The sequence below is a fragment of the Grammomys surdaster genome, unplaced genomic scaffold (assembly GCF_004785775.1).
Source record: "Grammomys surdaster isolate TR1022 unplaced genomic scaffold, NIH_TR_1.0 256, whole genome shotgun sequence".
NCBI lineage: Eukaryota > Metazoa > Chordata > Mammalia > Rodentia > Muridae > Grammomys > Grammomys surdaster.
In genome coordinates this window covers 877,669-899,591 of record NW_021604697.1, presented here as the reverse complement: position 1 = coordinate 899,591, position 21,923 = coordinate 877,669, and the positions used below count along the sequence as shown (strand labels likewise).

Sequence of the window (21,923 nt, the reverse complement as noted above, 5' to 3'; positions counted from 1 at the left end):
TCTTCTTCTTCCTCCTCCTCCTCCTCTTCCTCCCCCTCCTCCTCCTCTTCCTCCTCTTCCTCCTCCTTCTTTCTCTCCCTTCCTCCCTCCCTCCCTCTCTCTCTTCTTTCATTTCCTTCCTTTATATTTATTTTCCCTTATCTCCTTTTCTAGATATCTATCTGCCTTTGGCATCAGGATGATGATAGTTTTGTAAAGTAAGTTTAGAAATATTGCCTTCTCTTCTTATTGCCCACCTTTTATTTTACAGATCAAACTAAGGAGTGAACATATTAGGTTCTAGGCTTTAATTTCTTACTGATCTAATCTCCTTAATGGTTATTGCTTTGCTAGTATGCTATGTTTTTCATAATAAACTCTTCTTAGATTATGCACAGAAAATCACATTATTGTTACAGAATGAACAGAAATACAAATAGAAGCTATGTAATAGAAATAACAATAATCTTCCCATTACATGTTGACACACAAAATTAATTTAATATGAAAAGATTAAGAGTGATCTTCACATATAATAACTTATTACTACAGGTTGTGTCCTCTTTAAAGGCAAGTTACACAGTAGAGAGACTAAGAAGTACCTATGTTTTACATGAATACTGTTTTTATTAGTATATATAAATTTTACGTAACAGATTTCATTCTACTATTATTATATACTTAAATAATGTGTGCTTTAACCATATTCCTCCATTGTTCTCCTTTCTCTTCCTTCAATGTGTACTGACTCCTTGGCTTCTGCTTCTACTCATGTCTTTTAAAAATTGCTAAATCACTGACGTTAGTTAAAGCTAATTACCGGACTACAGTGAGGAGAAACTTACAAGAGTATGTCAGCTTACCAGTAGCTGATTCTGAGTGTGTGTGTGTGTGTGTGTGTGTGTGTGTGTGTGTGTGTGTGTGTGAAAGAGAGAGAAAGTAACCCTGTTAAACATCTCAGTTCCTCAGTTTTAGCTTCTATTTCATAGTACAAATTAATCTATAGGCTTAGGCTTTAAATTTTCATTTAAGTAGTTTTAAAAAACATTAACTTATTGCCTAGAATATCAGTATTATTCAGTAACTGCTCCTTTAGCTGACCCTACTCATAAATGGAATTCTATTATAGTTTTAAGTTTTCATCTGGAAAGCCATTATTTAAATATTTATGTTTTAATTCTTTTTTTCTCAGAATAGAGTCTTCTGGAACAGTAGTGTGTTTCCATTGAATTACTATGCTGGTTTCCAACAGCTCATATGTAGCACCACAGACTTTCATTCTTAATGGAATTCCTGGTCTGGAAGCAGTGCACATATGGATCTCTCTTCCACTCTGTACAATGTACATCATCTCCCTAGTAGGCAACCTTGGCCTCGTGTACCTCATTTACTATGAGGAATCCTTACATCGTCCAATGTATTTCTTTCTAGCCATGCTTTCTCTCATTGACCTGTTTACCTGCACAACCACTCTCCCCAATGCCCTCTTCATTTTCTGGTTCAAACTTAAGGAAATTAACTTCACTGCTTGCCTAGTTCAGATGTTCTTTGTGCACGGATTCACAGGCGTGGAGTCTGGGGTGCTCATGCTCATGGCCCTGGACCGCTATGTGGCCATTTGCTACCCACTACGCTATGCTACCATACTTACCAACCCTGTCATTGCCAAAGCTGGGCTTGCCACCTTCTTGAGAGGTGTGTTACTGATGGTTCCTTTTCCATTTTTGGTTAAACGTTTGCCCTTCTGCCGAAGCAATGTGATCTCCCATACATATTGTGACCACATGTCTGTGGTAAAGTTATCCTGTGCCAGCATCAAAATCAATGTCATCTATGGTCTCATGGTTGCGCTCCTGATTGGAGTGTTTGACATTTGTTGTATATCTGTGTCCTACACTATGATCCTCCGGGCAGTGGTCAGCCTGTCCTCCGCAGACGCTCGGCAGAAGGCCTTCAGCACTTGCACAGCCCACATATCTGCCATCATCATCACTTACGTTCCAGCCTTCTTCACCTTCTTTACTCATCGTTTTGGAGGTCACACCATCCCTCCTTCTCTTCACATCATTGTGGCTAATCTTTATCTTCTTCTTCCTCCAACTCTAAATCCCATTGTTTATGGAATGAAGACCAAACAAATCAGAGACAGCATCATTAAATTCTTTCATGATGAAAAAGGTTCAAGGTGACCCAAGAAAAATTTCTTGACCTTTTGAAAGCAGAGGACTTACGAATAAAACGATAACAAGGAGGAAACTATAAGTGTTTTCCATTACCTCTTCAAGAATATGCGTTTTAGAGATGCTCAAGAATGTTGAGGACAATTTGTGTCTGGATTTGTATCTCAATGCTTTTTCCATATTTTTTCCATTCCTAATTTTAAAAAATAAATTATCTTTACTTGTCTGATAAGGTTGTATTTGTCATGTACAACATGGTATTTTAAAGTAAAGATACATTTTGTTATAGTTAAGTCTTGTTAATCTCACGTTCATAGAGAATTAAATTGTGCTTTTCACCTCCAGCCTCAATTAATCCAGTATTATGGGATTACATATAAGTTAAACGCCATCTATCTGTGACTTTTTAATTCTCTTGGGGTAGACAATCACCTTATATGCTGCTTTCAGTGGTTGTTAAAAGCTGTTGCTTACTTTCTGTAGACTGCTGTCTAACTGTTTGTACACTGTCCTTAAATGATAGACTTTCTTTATCTTTTGCTAAGATGCCCAAGTAACTATAACTGGCCTCCATTCTTTTTAATGTGAATAGACTGCTTATCTCTTCTCTGACTTTTGTAAAGGCCAGTATCTTAACTATACAACTGAAAATAGTTTTACTTATGTTTGTCTCCACTAAAACTTTCTGATGAGAGTAATGATAACCAGAAAGAGAAATGGAAGATTCCATTCCAATTTTCAGTTGAATATATAAAAATACTTCATTTAGAAAGTAAATAAGTATAAATAAATGAACAAATCTACCAAATGAACAAATTTAGCTGATTGGCCTGAAATTTGAAGATCCATACCCTATACCAAATGGTTCCCTCACTGTAGGCCCCGAAAGATTTATTCTTTGGAGTAAGGAATATGTGTCCATTCTAGAAAATATAGTGCCATGACATGCCTTTTGAACTTAATATATAGAGAAATAACATACATTTTCCATTTCATCTACATTTTCCAATTTTGTTGAGTGTGGGCTTTTCTAGTAGGATCTGATGATTTTTTTAATTTCCCCAGTTTCTGTTGTTATGTCTCCCTTTTTAGTTCTGATTTTATTAACTTGGATACTGTCTCTCTGCCCTCTGATTAATCTGGCTAATGGTTTATCTATCTTGTTAATTTTCTCAAAGAACCAGCTCCTGGTTTTAATGACTCTTTGTATAGTTCTTTTTGTTTCTACTTGGTTGATTTCAGCCCTGAGTTTATTTCCTGGTGTCTGTTCCTCTTTGGTGTGTTTGCTTCTTTTTGTTCTAGAGCTTTCAGGTGTGTTGTCAAGCTGCTAGTGTATGTTTGCTCCAGTTTCTTTTTGTATGCACTTAGAGCTCTGAGTATTCCTCTTAGCACTGCATTCATGGAGTCCCACAAGTTTTGGTATGAAGTGTCCTCATTTTCATTATATTCTAAAAAGTCTTTAATTTCTTTCTTTATTTTTTCTCTGACTACATTATCATTGAATAGAGTGTTGTTCAGCTTTCATGAGAATGTGGGCTCTTCATTGCTTTTGTCATTTTTAAACACCAGCCTTAGTAATCTGATAAGATTCTAAGTAATCTGATAAGATGCATGGAATAATTTCAGTTTTCTTGTATCTATTGAGACCTGTTTTGTGACCAGTTATATGGTCTATTTTGGAGAAGGTACCATGAGGTGCTGAAAAAAAAGGTATATTCTTTTTTTTTCTTTTTAGGATGAAATGTTCTATAGATAGCTGTTAAATCCATTTGGCTCATAACTTCTCTTAGTTTCACTGTATCTCTGTTTAGTTTCTGTTTCCATGATCTGTCCATTGCTTAGAATGGCATGTTGAAGTCTCCCACTATTATTGTGTGAGGTGCAATGTGTTCTTTGAGCTTTAGTGTGGTTTCTTTTATGAAAGTGGGTGCTCTTGCATTTGGTGCATAGATGTTCAGAATTGAGAGTTCATGTTGGTTGACTTTTCCTTGAGGAGTATGAAATGTCCTTCCTTATCCTTTTTGATAGCTTTAAGTTGAAAGTCGATTTTATTCAATATTAGAATGGCTACTCCAGCTTGTTTCTTAGGACCATTTGCTTGAAAAATTGTTTTTCAGACTTTTACTCTAAGGTAGTGTCTGTCTTTGTCACTGAAGTGGGTTTCCTGTATACAGCAAAATGCTGGGCCCTGTTTATGTACCCAGTCCATTAGTCTATGTCTTTTTATTCGAAATAGAGTCCATTGATGTTAAGAGATAGTAAGGAGAGAAGATTGTTGCTTCCTGTTCTTTTTGTTAATAGTGGAGGCATTGTTTGTGTGTGGCTGTCTTCTTTTGGGTTTGTTGGAAGAAGATTACTTTCTTGCTCTTTCTAGAGTATAATTTTTCTCCTTGTATTGGAGCTTTCCCTCTATTATCCTTTGAAGTGCTGAGTTTGTGGAAAGATACTGTGTACATTTGGTTTTGTCTTGGAATATCTTGGTTTCTCCATCTATGGTAATTGAGAGTTTAGCCTGGGTTGGCATTTGTGTTCAATTAGTGTCTGTATGACGTCTGTTGAGGATCTTCTGGTTTTTATAGTATCTGGTGAGAAGTCTGGTGTAATTCTGATAGGTCTGTCTTTATATGTTTCTTGGCCTTTTTTCCTTACTGCTTTTAATATTCTTTCTTTGTTTTGTGCATTTGTGTTTTAATTATTATGTGACAGGAGGTATTTCTTTTCTGGTGTATTCTATTTGGCATTCTCTAGGCTTCTTGTATGTTTATGGGCATCTTGTTCTTTGAGTTAGGGAAGTTTTTTTTTATAATTTTGTTGAAAATATTTATTGGCCCTTTAAGTTGGGAATCTTCCCTCTCCTTTATACCTATTATCCTTAGGCTTGGTCTTCTCATTGTGTCCTGGATTTCCTGGATGTTTTGTGTTAAGAACTTTTTGCATTTTGCATTTTCTTTGACAGTTGTGTCAATATTTTCTATGGTATCTTCTGCACCTGAGATTCTCTCTTCTATCTTTTGTATTCTGTTGGTGATGCTTGTGTCTATGACTCCTGATTTCTTTCCTAGGTTTTCTATCTTCGGGGTAGCCTCCCTTAGTGATTTATTTATTGTTTCTACTTCCACTTTTATGTCCTTGATGGTTTGTTCAATTCCTTCACCTGTTTGTTTGTGTTTTCCTGTAATTCTCTAAGGGATTTTTCTGTTTTCTCTTTAAGGGCTTCTATCTGTTTACCTGTGCTTTCCTCCATTTCTTTGAGAGTGTTATTTATGTCCTTCTTAAAGTCCTTTATCATAATCATTAGAAGTGATTTTAAATCTGAATCTTGTTTTCCTGGTGATATGGGAACTCAGGACTTTTCTATGTGGGAGAACTATGTTCTGATGATGCCAAGTACCCTGGCTTGCTGATGCTTATGTTGTTGTGCTTACATTTCACCATCTGGATCTCCTTAGTGCTACCTGCGCTGTCTCTGACTGGAGCCTGTCTTTCCTATTATCTTGGTTGCATCAGAACTGTTTGGGTTGGGTGTTGCTGCTGGAGTTAGAGCTGAGGCCCAAGATCTGCTCAGTGCTCAGGTGCAGACTGGAAGGAATCCAGCACATTTAACTTTAAATATTCTGTGTCTTTGGTATTATGCTTCCTTTAGCTTGTGTATATAAATTGATATTATTTAGTATTTTATATATTCTTTTTCCTGAAAGCCTATTTGTTGAAATTATAGCATATGCTCTATTAATACCAATTCAAAAACACACTTTATATCTTGATATCTACTGTCCTGAGCCTTTCCAAAACAATTAAATTAAGCTTTCATAAAATTTTATTTTATCACCATTTTCTTTTTTATAGTAAAAAATAATAAAATAATTAAACTCTATTTGAAATATTTTTAAAGAAAAATATAGTATTGATTTCTGGAAAGATTTGAAATTAAATTGTTCCCTGTTGTGATGTTCCTTGTGTCCTATTGCTACCAATCTATGTTTTATGTTAGTTTTTATGACAACTTTTGCCTGACATTCAGTGATTTGAAATATGAAATTCAACTTTTTTTGAAGAGTTTTAATATTGCACTTATGTTTGTATGCTACAGGAAATGCTGCCATTGTATCCCTGTGATTTGGCTTTAGGTATGATGATGATAAACAGGTCCACATCAACCACAGCCTACATGCCCAGGAAATGGTACATAAGCTAGTACCATAATGTGTCTTGTTAGACGATGGAAATGTTGAAAGTGGGTTGTGTTGTTTGCCATCATATATGGTTGTAAATAGCTTAGCATCCCTACTCTCCCACTCCTCATCTTCCCATACCGTATTTTTTATCCTATGCCATTTATATATGGAAGATTTTCTAAACTCTTCACTGAAATTATTCTCTCATTCTGTTTACACAGACTTATCAATGCCGTATACTGGATGCTGGGGACCTAATTTATGTTGAAATAAATTAAAAGAATAAAAAGCTTTGATGCCATGATAAACAATGGCTGTTCTCTGAATTCTGACATAGCAGAATAAGGATCCTAATTCTGTGACATGCAGGTTTTGCATGCCAGGGGAGGGATGCTAGATTCACTTAAATGAATTCTTTTATGAATAGGGAAACCTGAAAATTTGTTATTTCCATGTTGTCCATGATCTGGTAAATAACCTGTCACCAATGCTCATATAAGTAACCCTAATTAAAGTTGTTTATTCACCATGGAGTAAAACTCTAGCCACTTCTCCAATTTTTTGTTTTGTTTTTTAAATTCCATCAGTAAATATTGTCCTAGATGTGTACTGTATGATCATTTCTTCTTAGTTAACTCTCAGTAGGAAGATGAAAGGAAAGCTTGGTACCTGCCTTCTCATTCCATGTGTTAAGACTCATGCTCCATTCTGTAGACTAAGCATTGTTTTATATTTTCTGTTTCTCCGCAGTATATTACACATCTTCAATGACATAATTCTGCTTTGTGATTGTAAGTCCAAATCATCTTTCATGGTTGATGCTGATCACTGAAAACTGCCTAGTGAGACACTCTGTAGAGGTAATCAGAGTGTAATCAAGTAATGATAGGTGGTTGTCATCAATTCCATGGTTCAAAAATGCAGTCACAGGAGGATTACCAATTTTCTTTCAGAAAGAGTAAAGTTTAAATCCTTAGAGAATTGTGGTCCTGTGGGTGATGGGTTGGCAGTGAAAGGTCTACTGCAGCAGAATGATAAATTTTACTTTTCAGGGACAACACATAGAATGAATCCAGAAAAGGAGGTCCTTCTTTGTCTGCCCTGAAAGACCACAGGTCACAGATCATGACCAAGGCAGCTGCTGCTGCTGAGGTCTCAGCTCCAGAGTAAGGTATTGAAAGAAAAGAGATAAAATGTGACAGACAGGGATAAATGACACTTCTGAGATGCTGTTTAACCTGTGAAAAACAGGAATGTTTCAGACTATGTAGCACAGACATTGTAGATGTTTGTATGTTAGAGCAGGAGTAATGTCTTTTATGCTGTTTCTTCTTCATTTCAGATTATCTAAAAGCATATATTAAACAAAGTCTTAATATAAGACTCATCGTTTTATGTCAATGTTGGTTTTTTCATTAATTCTTTGAGAATTTCATATATTCCACTTTAATCATCTGAACCTTCCCTCAGTTCTTCTTAGAAACACCACTTATTATGTATTACCCAATGTTGTGTCTTCTTTGAAAGAAAACAAAAAGGTCAAAGTAGATTTTTAAAAGAGTTGAATATTTATAGACATTTCAATAGACACTTTGAAAAATTCCTTGGAAATATATTTCTTTCATCTATGTATTTGAAGTTGAATCTTACTTATCAAAAGAAAGAAAGAAAGAAAGAAAGAAAGAAAGAAAGAAAGGAAGGAAGAAAGAAGAGAGGGTACAAGGGAGGGAGGAAGGAAGGAAAAAAGAAAGAAAGGAAAGATGAAAGAGAGAGAAAGAAAAAAGATGAAAAGAGAAAGAATGAGAAAGGAAAAGAGAGAAGAGATAAAGAAAAAGAGAAAAGAGAGAAAGAGAAAGGGAGAGAGAGGAGAAATAGAAGAGAAAGAAAAAAACCCTCTCATAACTTTCCAGCTCCACAAGGAAGAAGAAAACAAACCTCTTTTACTCTTCCTCATAAACCTGCTTCCCAGACCCACAAAGAGAAGGGTACTTACTGAGTGTCCTAACCCCTTCTCCAAAAGGGATTGCCATCACTCTCATTCCATATTTCACACATCCTTCCCTCCTTCTTTCCTTCCCTTCTTCCTTCTTTCCCCTTTCATCTTTCCTTTATTCTTGTTTTCTTTATTCCTTTCATCTTTCCTTTATTATGTCTTTCTTCATAAGTGTTATTCCATTTATTTAAAACTCAAATAGAAACCCAGCATGTATCACACTCTGGGGTTGATGCCCAACACTGTAAAATAAGTAAAAATATGAAAACAATGAGAGTGGAGTTTACAATATTAATTACTTTTGTAGGGGTATGGAGAACTGTATGAAGATTTCTGAGCTAATTCTTGACTGTTTGAAATGGTGATATCACCACAAAGTCGTACTGTTCATGGCATTTGCTTACTAGCATCAGCCACAATATTTCTGGAGAGGACTGGAACACTGACTGGTTCCAAGGGTCTGCAGCATATCTAGTGTTCACAGAAGCATGTTCTTTATGTAGCCTGGGCCAGGAGCTTAGTGGTAGAGCATTTGCATAGCACATGCTAGCCTTGAGTTTAATTCTCAGTGTAAACAAACATTCTTTCAAGAATGCAAATCATTGTCATCACATATCTTAGACGTTTAATGTTAATTAATTATTTAAACAATCATATTCATGTATTTAAATATCACCTTTTAAAGAATGGGCCTTCATCATAATAGGTGTATGTTTGTGTATATATATGTGTTCACATATATGGTTGATACACGCATATATACATTTCAAATGATTGAGAGTTATTTTTTTCCTTTCAGATTTCAAGAACATAGAAGGAATGTCCAGTTCAAATGGAACTGAATTCCACCCCACTTTTTTCCTCTTGCTGGGAGTTCCAAGCCTTGAAAATATGCATGTGTGGATTGGTTTTCCTTTTGGCTTTGTGTATTTGATCGCCCTGGTTGGGAACATCATTATCTTGTTTGTGATCAAGAATGAACACAGTCTTCATCAGCCCATGTTTTACTTCTTGGCAATGCTGGGTTCCATTGATCTAGGCCTATCCACAACCACAATTCCCAAGATGCTGGGCATCTTCTGGTTTAATTTACGGGAGATTAGCTTTGGGGGATGTGTGACCCAGATGTTCTTCATTCACATATTCACTGCAATGGAGACTGTTGTGCTGGTTGCCATGGCCTTTGACCGCTATGTTGCCATCTGCAATCCTCTGAGGTACAGCCAGATTCTCACAAAGAGAACAATTGGACTCATCCTGGTCGTGGTTTTTGGAGTAAATTTCATTTTGGTCATTCCTTTAGTGTTTCTCATTTTGAGGCTCCCTTTCTGTGGACACCATGTAATACCTCATACATACTGTGAACACATGGGGATTGCTCGTCTGGCATGTGCCAACATAAAGGTAAATATGATATTTGGATTGTTTCTTATATCACTCGTGCTTGTAGACTTGCTTCTAATTGCCGTCTCCTACATGCGGATCCTACAAACTGTCTTCTGCCTTCCATCCCGGGCTGCCAGGCTCAAAGCACTTAACACATGTGGCTCCCACATCTGTGTCATCCTGGCCTTCTTCACTCCGGCTTTTTTCTCATTCATGACACACAGGTTTGGCAGGAATGTCCCTGCATACATTCATATTCTCCTGGCTAATCTATATGTCGTTGTTCCCCCTGCCCTGAATCCTGTCATCTATGGGGTGAGAACTAAGCAGATTCGGGACCAGGTTTTAAGCATCTTTTGGAAGAAAAGTTGACATAAGCCATCTCAGAGAGATGCATTTTCCTCTAGGGGAGAAAGGATTGTATTTGTCAACTATATAATATTGTAACAAGAAAAAATAACCTTGTGACATTAATATTATTAAATGTACTATTTCACTACATACACAATACAGAACATACTGTATGATGAATATAAAAACAATTACTATGAAAATGTATGGCATACTAGCCAACAGAATGGGTAAAAGGATAAAGACACTTGCCACTAAGCATGATAAGCTGAGTTCAATGACAGAAACCTGCTTCATGGAAGAAAAGAAGCAACTCCTACAAGCTATCTTCTAACCTCCACAGATGAATATATTGTGGCAAAATGCATACAAGCAAACAAACAAAATTAACTAAAGAAGATCATGTAGAATTCCTAAGATCTGACACAATTGATTTGCAGAGTTTCTAGTTTATCTCTGAGTGGTGCACAAGATGCAATCCAGTTGACAATATATATGTATATGTATATGTATATGTATATGTATATGTATATGTATATGTATATGTATATGTATATGTATATGTATATGTATATGTATATGTATATGTATATGTATATGTATATGTATATGCATATATATATGTGTGTGTGTGTATATGTATATATACATATATATGTATACACACACATATATATTTTATAATATTATCATATATTATTGTTATATTATATACATTATATGTATTATATTATATAATGTATGTATAATGTCAACAGAATGGACTGTATCATATATATACTCTTTATATACTTATATATTGTGAACTTTTAATAGTTTTAATATTCTTTCAGTATTTTTAATTTCTTATTTTTATTCCATAATTTTACTGATATTTTATTACATATCACAAACTCAGTCCTGAAAATACGAAACCAACAAGATATTTAACATTTCTAACGCTTTTCTTTTCATTTTCCATGTCTATCCCATCTATGAAATCTTCCCCAACTTTAGCTAATTTTCAAAATAACTAGTTTACTCTCTGTAGTAGAGTGTGCAGGCATGTGTTTGAGTGTTTGAGTGTGTGTGTGTATGTGTGTTGTGTTTAGTACTGATTGATAAATTAATAAATATAGAAATGTAGAGAACAGAGGAAGGGAGAGATAATGATGAAGAAGAAGGGAGAGTGGGAGAAATGACAGGGAGAGAGCAGAAGGGTAGGGAAGAGTGACAACTTCATGAAGCATAATTATAGTGGAAAACTTAAGGTGGTCAGGAATGAATAGATCCAGATACACATAAATAATACTCTCAGAAGGAAGTCATACTTAAAGTTCTCTAGAGCAATTACTCTCAGACTCATGAATTTAGTTATCCATTTATTGACCTATGTCAAGTATCTTGTAATATCTAGTCATTTACATCTTGTGTTTCTTATTGTGAATTGAGAGATAACACAGTAATAAGCTCACTTTGCACAATTTTTATTTGTTTATACCTCACCTTGTCTTTTTACTCACAGAATAATTGTTTATCAATGCTCATTTCTGCTTTCCAAATCTTAAACACTTTTCTGTGTGTTTTGTACAACAAAGACACAGTGTAGTTAGCTTAATAAACTTGTATAAACACATAAACAATGAACTTTCAAATATCATTCTTGAAATGTTCTGTTTCTTTTTAGTGACTTAAACTTACCAGACATCTCAAGCCTAACATACTTCCTCCCTCTTTTCTCTCCCTTTTAGAGATCTTTCCATTCACAACACTCCCCAAACCTCTGTCTACATTCATATAACTGAACAGATGCTCCAAAGAGCTCCAGACTTGAGAACTTGAAGCTGTCCTGGGCCTACTACTACCTAGTCATTGGGGTTGCAAGTTAGACAACAGGTACCCCCTGATGGGTAACACAGTATTTTTTTATGGAATTCCTAGATTTGTACCTACAAAGTAACATCAACATGCTAATTTGGTATGACTCAAAGTACTTTTTGAGATTTCTATTTTATAGCAACCCACAAAGAATTTTCATATGTGAGTGTGCATACTTTACAGAGACCTGAACTTGGGACCACAACTCAGCCCAAAATATGTTGAGCTACTCAACATATTGTTGTCAATACAGAATAGGTCTTCATGCTCTGACAAGTTAATTAATCCCAACATAATTTTTATCCAATATGTGAGATAACTTTATATATTTTATATTAGATATATTAAACATATGTATTGAGATATATTTATACTCACACATTAGCTTGTGTGATTTTTTCATATGATTTAAAATACCTGTAATTTATTGCTTATATTACATTAAATAAATACACTAAATTATCCGTTCTAGATAGATAGTCAAATATCTATGGATATAGACATTTGACTCTTATCTAATTTTTAACTGTTATGAATAAAATTGATTTTAATATTTCTGTACATATTGTTTTAGAGATATTTAGACTCAATTTAGAACTCCACAGAACATGATTGATGTGTGAGAGCTATAATTTTAGCATAAATGGAAAGTTCCAGTTTTCCAATATTACATCCTAGTTACAGGTTTGTCAATTGTGTATGGTAATAACAATTGCTACACATCCTTAGAAACAACATTAGTTTTGTTGGGAGCTCAGAGCATGAATGTTCATTTGCTGGGTACCATTATACTGAGTATAAATACAATGCACTGTGGTTGTGATACATAATCTCCTAATTGCTAATGTGAATTCACTGGCTATTGCTCATTAGCCTTTCTTTGTTAGTAAGACACCATTTAAATTTTGTGTCTAATTTTTAGAATACAGTTGTTTGTCTTACAAAATTATAAAGCTATTTTTATGGGTTGCTATCTTTCTCGGGATTTGTTTTCATTTTACTATCTATACAGATTATCTTTTCATTAATTTAATGGTAAATTCAAGGAATTCAAATTTTCACTAGCTGTGAAGTGTTTCTTATGAGGATTAACATTCTTGGTGTCTTATTAAGGAAGTCTTTTCCTAAACTAATATCATGGAAATGTTCTTTATAGTCGTACCTTCACTTTTGGGCTAATGTTCCATCTAGAATTGATTTATACATATGGTATAAAATAAGGATCAATTTTCCTTATGAATTTCTCAATTGAATCAAACCACTTTTTTCTTTTCTAAGTCTATCTTCACAGTGTGTGATGCTTTTGTTACAGACCAAGTGTTGCTATATAAAAGAGTTGCCTCTTCCACCCGCTTGTTAGCTTTCTATCCCAGTGTCAATATCTCACTCTTCTAAAGACTACACTTGAATGTTAATGAATGATGGTTTCTGATATGGCTCAAACATCTTATCTAGTTCAGACAAAAGTGATAAAGAGTCAAGATCTTAAGATGCAGAGCAAACTAAGTCAATTAAAGATGAAAACAAAGTGCTGAGTGTTAGGAAATTTTGCTATTTTTTTTGTTGTTGTTGTTGTTGACATAGATTATTAATGCCATTGAAGTTTCATCAAGTGGAGATGAGACAGAAAATTGAGAAATAAAAATGATCAGAGACTTAAAGGCCTAACTGTCTAGTCTTAGCTTGATTCCTAAACTCTTTGTTCTGCAAGTGGAAACTTGGTTCCAAGTTCTGGTCTACAGTTGCAGTTCTCAGGGTTGAAAGAGTCTTACCCATTTCCCCACTGGGCTCCAAACACTTCACATTTGATTTATAGTCGACAATACATCAGTTACTGTATCCACCATCCTACCTTCTTACCAAAACTAATTTCCTTCAATAATAGGTGTTCCACTACAAAGCCAATTCTTCAACTTTCACAAGAAAATAATGAAACTTCCACTTCAATGTGCAATCTTTTCTAGAAGTTTGACAAAAGACATCATTTTAACACAGAGTTCTTATTTTCAATGTTAGTGTTTGAAGTACTGAGATTCATTTGGTAGCTATAGCTACTCCAAAAATTAGATGACATTTCTTGTTCCCAAAGAAACAATGGTATGGCCATTTCTAGAGCAAGGAATCCCTGCAAATGTCTTTTGTAATGAATAGACTACTAGTGCTATAAAAAATGTGGCCCAGCTTTCTGATTTGTATGGCGGTTTGTTCAGATAGCTTTATGATAATTAATGCTTCAGAAACAGAATACATTTATCCTGTAAGAAATACTAATTTTAATGAAACAATCATACAGGATACCTCCTTGTCAAGGATTCCAGTAAGGAACACCTGTTTGGCCAGCTAGCCACTCAATCAGTCTGGTACACAGACGCTGCTTGGTCTAAACTCATATTGCTGTTACTGTTTTAAAAAGCAATTCTAAATAATTTATCCCTGATAATCTGGAGATGATTTGGGGTGTTGTGTATGCACCCCTTTAGTTCTGTACAGCAGTCCTACTCAACTGATATTCGATGACAAATGAAGAGCTACATGAAAGATGTAGCTACAGAGAAAGAGAGAATCAGTTTTCTCTAGGTGCAAGCTCCCTGATAAATTATCCAATCTCAAGTGGTCATCCCTAAACATATATACAATGAACAAAACTAAATAAATTCAACATGTGCTATAAGTATATATGTACATTTGTGTGAGACAATTATACTTAAAGAAAAAGAAATAATGAATTTGAGAGGAAGTGGAGGCAATCATGAAAGAGTTAGAAGGGGTGATGGAGTCTTAGGGCTTATTGTAAGAACTGATATAGCTAAGTTACATGGTAGATCTACTTTTAGCTCTTTTGAGAATTCTCCATGCTGTAGTGAATGGATCAATTGACAATTTCACCAAAAGCAAATAAGGGTTGCCTTTCTCTGCACTGTTGTCAGCATTTGTTGTCTATTCAATTGTTTAAACTTTGGCCATAATGACCTGAGTAAGATGAAATCTCAAAGTAGTTTTAATTTGACTTTTCCTAACTGCTAAGGATGTTGAACACTTTAAAATGTATTTATTTGCCATTTTTATTTCTTTTTTTGAATTTTTTTTCAGGCTTGTAATATCCTGAATGGTCATGTAAGGGACAGCATGACAGGCTTGTGTGTGTGTGTGTGTGTGTGTGTGTGTGTGTGTCTGTCTGTCTGTCTGTCTGTCTGTCTCTGTGTGAGTGTGTGTGTGTGTGTGTGTGTGTATGTGTGTGTGTGTGTGTGTGTAACTTCATGTTCCTCCTTGGAGAAATATTCTCCCTGCCAAGGTTATTGGTGTATGTCCTCTCTGACAAGGATAATAAGAGACAGCATGAGTCTGGGAGGCAAAGGTGTGTCTATGTCCTTAGCAAAAATGGTAAACACTGAGACTTTCAGGACAGCCTTTAAATTGTGGGAAAGAACTCTGAAAACATGAGTTCAGAAATATATAAGCAGGATTCCTCAACTATGTATAATATACAGATGCAATATGAATTGTATGAGGTGCTTCACGGACCTAAATGAACAGAAGCAACTGCACTATGGGACAGCCTGCCAGAAAAACACAAAGGCAGCCAAATACATAGGCAGATAGATTCTTGAGTTCAAGGTCAGCATGAGACAGGAAGAATTTAGGCCCAGGCATGGTGGGAGGGTTGATCTCAGAACTGGATCCCCCCAGCTAGTTTATTGTCTGTTCTTACAAAGGAAGGCAGATCTCATTCATTTACAATGTTAAAAAATAAATGTGTTTGCTGTCTTTTCCTAGGAATCAAGGGATTAAGGTAAAAAAAATGCTGATCAGTGGGATAATCAATAGGGAACCTTGGATGGGTGATTGAATTGTTATGTAAATAAAAGACTGGACTTTAGTCTGGGAGAGCTGAGCCCTGGAGTGATATTTAAAAAAACTGCCCCTAGCACAACACAGACTATGACTTCCAGTTGGTCTTTTTGCCACTCCCAAACACCCTTTCTACAAAGCCCCTCTCCAAGCTGAGGCTTGTCCTTGTCACAGGCCTGTAACAATCCTATTAAAAGTGATTTATAGATTTAGCAATTCCCACAACATTCTTCACAGAACAAGAAAGCCAAACATCCTATAGCTCTTATGGAAACACAGAAGACCCTTGATAGCCAAAGAAACAAAGACCAAAAAAATGCAGTGCTGGAGTGATTCCCATTCTACATTTCAAGATATGTTACTGATCAATAGTAATAAAAAGAGCATCACACACACACAAACATACACACACACACACATGCACACACATACACCAGTATATCAATCATTGGAACAAATAGAAGACTCAAATATCAGTCATATAATTATAGCCATTTGACTAAGATGTCTGCACACTAGAGAAAAAATACTGTCTTCAACAAATTTTGCTGGGAATATCATTGTATAAAAAAACTATAATTAGATTCATATTTATCATCCTGCATGAAAATTCACTCCAAATGGATCAAAGATCTCAATGTAAAATATGAATGGCTGAAATTTCTAGAAGAAAACATAAAAAGCTAATATGTGCAAGAATGAACTTTCTGAATGGACTGTTTGATCTGGCATTGAAGCCAACAATTGACAAACATGAACTTCATACAATTCAAAAACTTTTGCACAGAAAGGAAACAATTAGTCAAGTAAAGAGGAAGCCCATAGGATAGGAATTTTTGATAGCTATCCATTTTACAGAGGATTAAAATCAAGTACACAGGAAAACAAAATGCATAAAGAATCAAGATAACAAATGATCCAATTAAGAAAATGGATCAACCACATTCACGATGAAGAGATAGGATCCAGATTAAGACTGAGAGCTGTGTTTCAGTCTCATGTAGGTCTTGATTCTGCTTCTATAATTTTAATTGATTGTTATCCAGGGTACAAATAGAACTAAACAAAGAAAGAAAACACTTATAATAGGCTAACTACTACAACAGGAGCTTCATGAAGGAAAAGTTCCTTTATGTGTGCAATGCCATTTAATTATAACCTAATTTTGTATTTCCTGGTGAGTTTTTATGTGTTTGTCGTTAATCTGTTTATGAAATATCTATTTGAAGTTTGGATAAATGTTTAAACTTTGGATGATTGTCTTTCTATTGTTCACTTAAGAAAAGTTTTATACAGTTGAGATTCAAATACATTGTCTGATATGAGTTACAAGAGTTTTATTACAGTATTGGATTTATGGTTTTCATTTTCTTAGTATACAGTAAAAAGCAAAATTTAAATATTTTTAAGTGATCAGCATTTGATCAGGTACTATGAAAATAAGAGGATAAATGAAGAGTTTGGTCAGTTGCCTCTCACCAAGGCTTAGTGGCTTCGGGACCACTGTGCATTTCTGTGAATTACTGTGGATTTCTAAAATGTATGTGGAATAAACATACTTGACATCTAGAAGAATTCCTCCATGCTTAGAAGGGGCTCTAAAATCTTGTCTATTTATAGGTTCTTCATCTAATTGGCTTAAACACACACATATACACCACACACAAATACACACACATACACACACACCACATACACACATAGACACACAGACACACACCCCTTCTGGAAGACATGGTATTTGTTGTGTAGCAAGTAAAATCAAAAGATGTTGGTAAACTTTTTGCCATGGTTTAGCTGAGACAAAGATATCTTTGTACAATTGTGGTGATTCAATACAAAGATGAGATTCATTCTGTGCATGAGAGGCTTCTTGATGGTTATACCTAGGGTTATTCGTTTCTTTCCTCTTTTTATTTCTTTTTACTTTAGTACTTTACCCCTATTTCTCCATTGTATATTTTTTGTAATCTGGGAGAATTTCTTCTTGCTTGGATCCAAAGTAAGGATTACCTCCGTATTTGACCCTATGTAATTGCTGAAGTTGTATTTTTTAAAAGTGAGAAGAGACTATAAAGTAATGCTGTGATATTTTGTTCAATATTATCATTCCAATCACTATATAATGATGGAAGCCCATTTTACCATGAAAGAAGTTTAAACTATGATTGATTTCATTGATCAGAACTCCTGGAACTGACATCTTAAACAATGTTTTGTCAAACCTCAATACAACCATGATAGACAGCAACATCATCAAACCCCTCCTCCATAATCAATGAGTTCTGTATAAAAGTATTGTGAACTGTCATTGTAGCTTCTCTAATCTTGAAATAAGATCCTAATACCTATTATATAAAGGAAACCCATTTAGCAATCAATAATATTTTATTCAGACTTAGAACAAATATTTGCTACAATATTTATCTTGTTTACTGCCCATGAATACAGAAAAAATGTGTGTTTACCATAATATTTTGTAAAGAAGTTATTCTGTTTAAACTTGCTTACATACAGGTTCTCCTTTTTATCAAGGAAAAAAATCTGGAAGAATACAAGTCATACACTCATTGTCAAAGTCCCTTACAAAAAATTACCACCACACGATCTCGAATCTGTTTGGTTCTCACCCCATAAATAAGAGGATTAAGAGCAGGTGGAATGATCACATACAAGTTAGCAAACAGGATGTGGATATACCGTGGAATGTTGTGTCCAAATCGATGAGTCAGGAAAGAGAAAAAGGCTGGAGTGTAGAAAGCCAAGATCACACACACATGGGAACCACAGGTATTAAGAGCTTTGTGCCTGGCTTCCCAGGATGGGAGTTTGAATACAGCATGAAGAATTTTTACATAGGACACAGCAATCAAAGTAACACCCAGAAGTATCATAGATATGAGTATTAATCCAAATAATACATTAACCTTGATGCTGACACATGCCAGCCGGGCAATGCCCATATGTTCACAATATGTGTGTGGTATGATATTGTGTCCACAAAATGAAAGCCTTAGAATGAGAAATATAAGTGGAAAAACCAAAATAAAGTTTATGAGTAATCCAACTCCCGCAATAATACAGATCACTAAGCTGGTAAGGATTGTGTTATATTGGAGAGGGTTACATATAGCAATATAGCGATCAAAGGCCATGGCTACAAGCATGAATGTTTCAATGCCTGTAAACAGATGGATGAAAAACATTTGAGCTATGCAGTCCCTAAAGGCAATTTTATGGAAGCCAAACCAAAATATGCCTAGTGCTCTGGGAACAGTTGCCGAAGACAGGCCCAAGTCAGTTAGAGCCAACATGGCCAATAGGTAGAACATAGGCTGATGAAGGCTGTGCTCAAGATGGATCACAAAGAGAATGATGACATTCCCTAGGACAGCAATAAGATAGACTGTTCCAAATGGCAAACCAAGCCAGAACTGCAACTCTTCCAATCCTGGGATTCCCAAGAGCAGGAAGGATGAAGGGTGAATCCATGAGCTGTTGCTTGGTGACATGCTGTCAGGAGCCTCTGATGAGCAGACTCATTTGAAGGAATCTACACAGGACTTGACAATACTTCATTAGCACTAATAATTAAGAAGAATAGAAAGGATGTCAGTAGTATTTCTTCTGATAGAGTGTAGAAATGTGTTTTCCTTCATATTTCCTCTCTTTTTCTTTTCACTCATGTGAATGAAATATGTTGATAAATATTTCTTAACAAATAGATAAATATTTAGGCTCTGTTTTATATAATATGAATGAAGATTTTTCTTCCCATAACCCAAGTCTAGTTGGGAGATGAACCTAGCCAGGTTACACAGGCTTTATCTAGACTGCAGCATTTTGAAATATATACTTATGAATTGTGGGGAAGTGTTATTGGACTGATAAATGATTACAAGCTCAGACCACAGGTCATACTGTGGCTTTCAAAAATATCCTTCAAATGGCACTTATTCAACTACAAATATGAGTAAAATAATATGCTATAGCTTACTTATACATATAATCAATGGGACTCTTTCCTTCTCCTTAACTTGCCTGTAAATAACAACAATCACGGTATAATGCTAACCAAACAACACAGGCTATCAGCTAAAAGCCCAGTGCCATGAATGAGTTACCTCTTTTCTGAGTGATTGTCCACAGGCTACTGCCATTATTTTTGGTTACTCTATAGAACATGATGATCAGATACTATTGCTGAAGACATCACACATTTAGTTATATAAGATGGAGAAATGAAGCCAGTACTGACCTGGAAGCCTCATCCCTCTTGGATAATTTTCATATAACTGGGAGATGTAATGTATGCTACAAGAGAAAAAGAAATAAGCAACCATCTTTGACTTCCAGTAACAATTGTCCTGGGAAGATAAACCCACTTTTGCATTAGTAATCTAAATACTATGGAAGAAACCAAACATTTTTTCATTTGATTTACTTTTTTTTTTTCAGAGCTGAAGACCAAACCCAGGACCTTGGGCTTGCTAGGCCAGTGCTCTACCACTGAGCTAAATCCTAAACCTTTTTCATTTGACTTAAAGCCTGCTCTAGAAGCTGAAGTGTTAGCTCAGTGATGAATAATGCATAGTGGTTTTCCAAGGACCTAAGTTAGTTTTCCACTACTCATATAAGGGCGCTTCCTATTCCTGCAGCTTCAGGGGGATGTGTCGAAACCTCTAGTCTCCATGGGCATTGTATTCACAGACATGTACACACACACACACACACACAACAGAGAATCATAGTAATAATAATGCCCACTCCACAAAATGAAACTCATGCCTGGTGCTACTAAATGGGCCCAAAATCCATGGCTGGTCAAGTCATAACCCCCATAGAAGAACCTAATACTGAATGAGCATCGTAATATTCTTATCCTTATATCCATTGGTCAGGTTATCTCCCAACACTTACCACAGAAGAACAGAATAAATTATATATGCATGCATGAAATTATTACTTTTTATAGGACCATATTAACTCTTTTGCTTTTTCTAGATTTGTGTTGTTTTTTATTTTGTCACCAATGGGTAAAGGCCTTTGTTATGATCTTTAGTACAAGCAACATAATTTATAAGACCATGGTTTCTCAATATTCAATGCCCAATAATTGAACTCGGATATGAAATTATTATTTTTTGGGAGACTAACTCAGCCTTTAAGCAGTAACTTGTGGACATTCATTTATGTCTTCTATTCCTCAAGTCAATATTATGTGCTCACTTCTTTTTGAAATAATTCATATCATGTAAAACTTGGTTCCCATGTGAGAAACAGTGAACGATATTGCTATTCTTGTCATCATCATTACCATGAGAATTGAACAATTGTTAAAATAATGATTCCATTAAATGATTTGAAGTTTAAGATTGTAACATTTGCTACTCAAAAGGAAGGCAAGAAACAGTATAGCTCCTGAATAAATAAAATTTCCCTCACATTTGCTGCCAAAGGAATACTTCTACCCTTTAACATGAAACTATTTTATGACATCTTGATGGTACTAGACTTCTCAAATTTTTCTACCACAGGCTTGTGCTACAGTACAAGTACTTCATCATTCATTTGTTTCTTGGGCTGTATTTCTCATTATGACCAGCATCACCAGATTTTCCACAAATTATTCCTGAAATGCTTTGTATGACTTCTGATGTCTTCTATAATTCTAGTCAGTTTAAATTCCTTCCAATCCTACATTCCAGGACTTTTATCATGATGACACATTTTTTAGTAAGAAGGAACAAGAGTGAGTGGCTTCCTGAAAATAATCTACAAACATTAGACCCTTGAATTAGCTAATGTATTATTAATAACAAACAACAGAACACATTTCTATGAGGCAAGGGTATCAGGATGTTGTACGGCATGTAGAAACTTAAGAACATGGGAAATTAAAATCAAAATTCAAGAAGAATAAGAAGCATGCTTGGTGAGAGGAAATAGAAAACTAAAATCTTTAAATACAGACATGTGACTGTTGGAGGGATCTGACATAGGTATGAGGAACAGAAAGAGAAACCTGCATGAGCCTCCTGTCAGTCCTTTAGCTGACCGTGTACCTCATTCTCAGGAAGGCCTTTTCTGACCTCAGAGCATTTATTTCTAATATTCTCTACAAAACTCTCTGATTCTGCTACAGAATGTTCT

The 21,923-nt window shown here is 35.3% G+C and overlaps 3 protein-coding genes across 3 annotated transcripts; 2 read left to right on the top strand and 1 right to left on the bottom strand.

Moving 5' to 3' along the window:
• Positions 1–1,214: 1,214 nt before the first annotated feature.
• On the top strand, positions 1,215–2,168 carry LOC114627690 (olfactory receptor 52N5). Its single transcript, XM_028775581.1, has one exon. The coding sequence runs from the start codon at positions 1,215–1,217 to the stop codon at positions 2,166–2,168; it is 954 nt and encodes a 317-aa protein (XP_028631414.1).
• A 6,975-nt stretch (positions 2,169–9,143) lies between these two features.
• Positions 9,144–10,085, top strand: LOC114627673 (olfactory receptor 52E4-like). The gene has a single exon (XM_028775558.1). It carries the CDS (start codon positions 9,147–9,149, stop codon positions 10,083–10,085), a length of 939 nt encoding a protein of 312 aa, XP_028631391.1. The 5' UTR covers positions 9,144–9,146.
• Positions 10,086–18,343: 8,258 nt separating this feature from the next.
• LOC114627676 (olfactory receptor 52E8-like) lies at positions 18,344–19,282 on the bottom strand. The gene has a single exon (XM_028775560.1). The coding sequence runs from the start codon at positions 19,280–19,282 to the stop codon at positions 18,344–18,346; it is 939 nt and encodes a 312-aa protein (XP_028631393.1).
• Between the last annotated feature and the right edge of the window lie 2,641 nt (positions 19,283–21,923).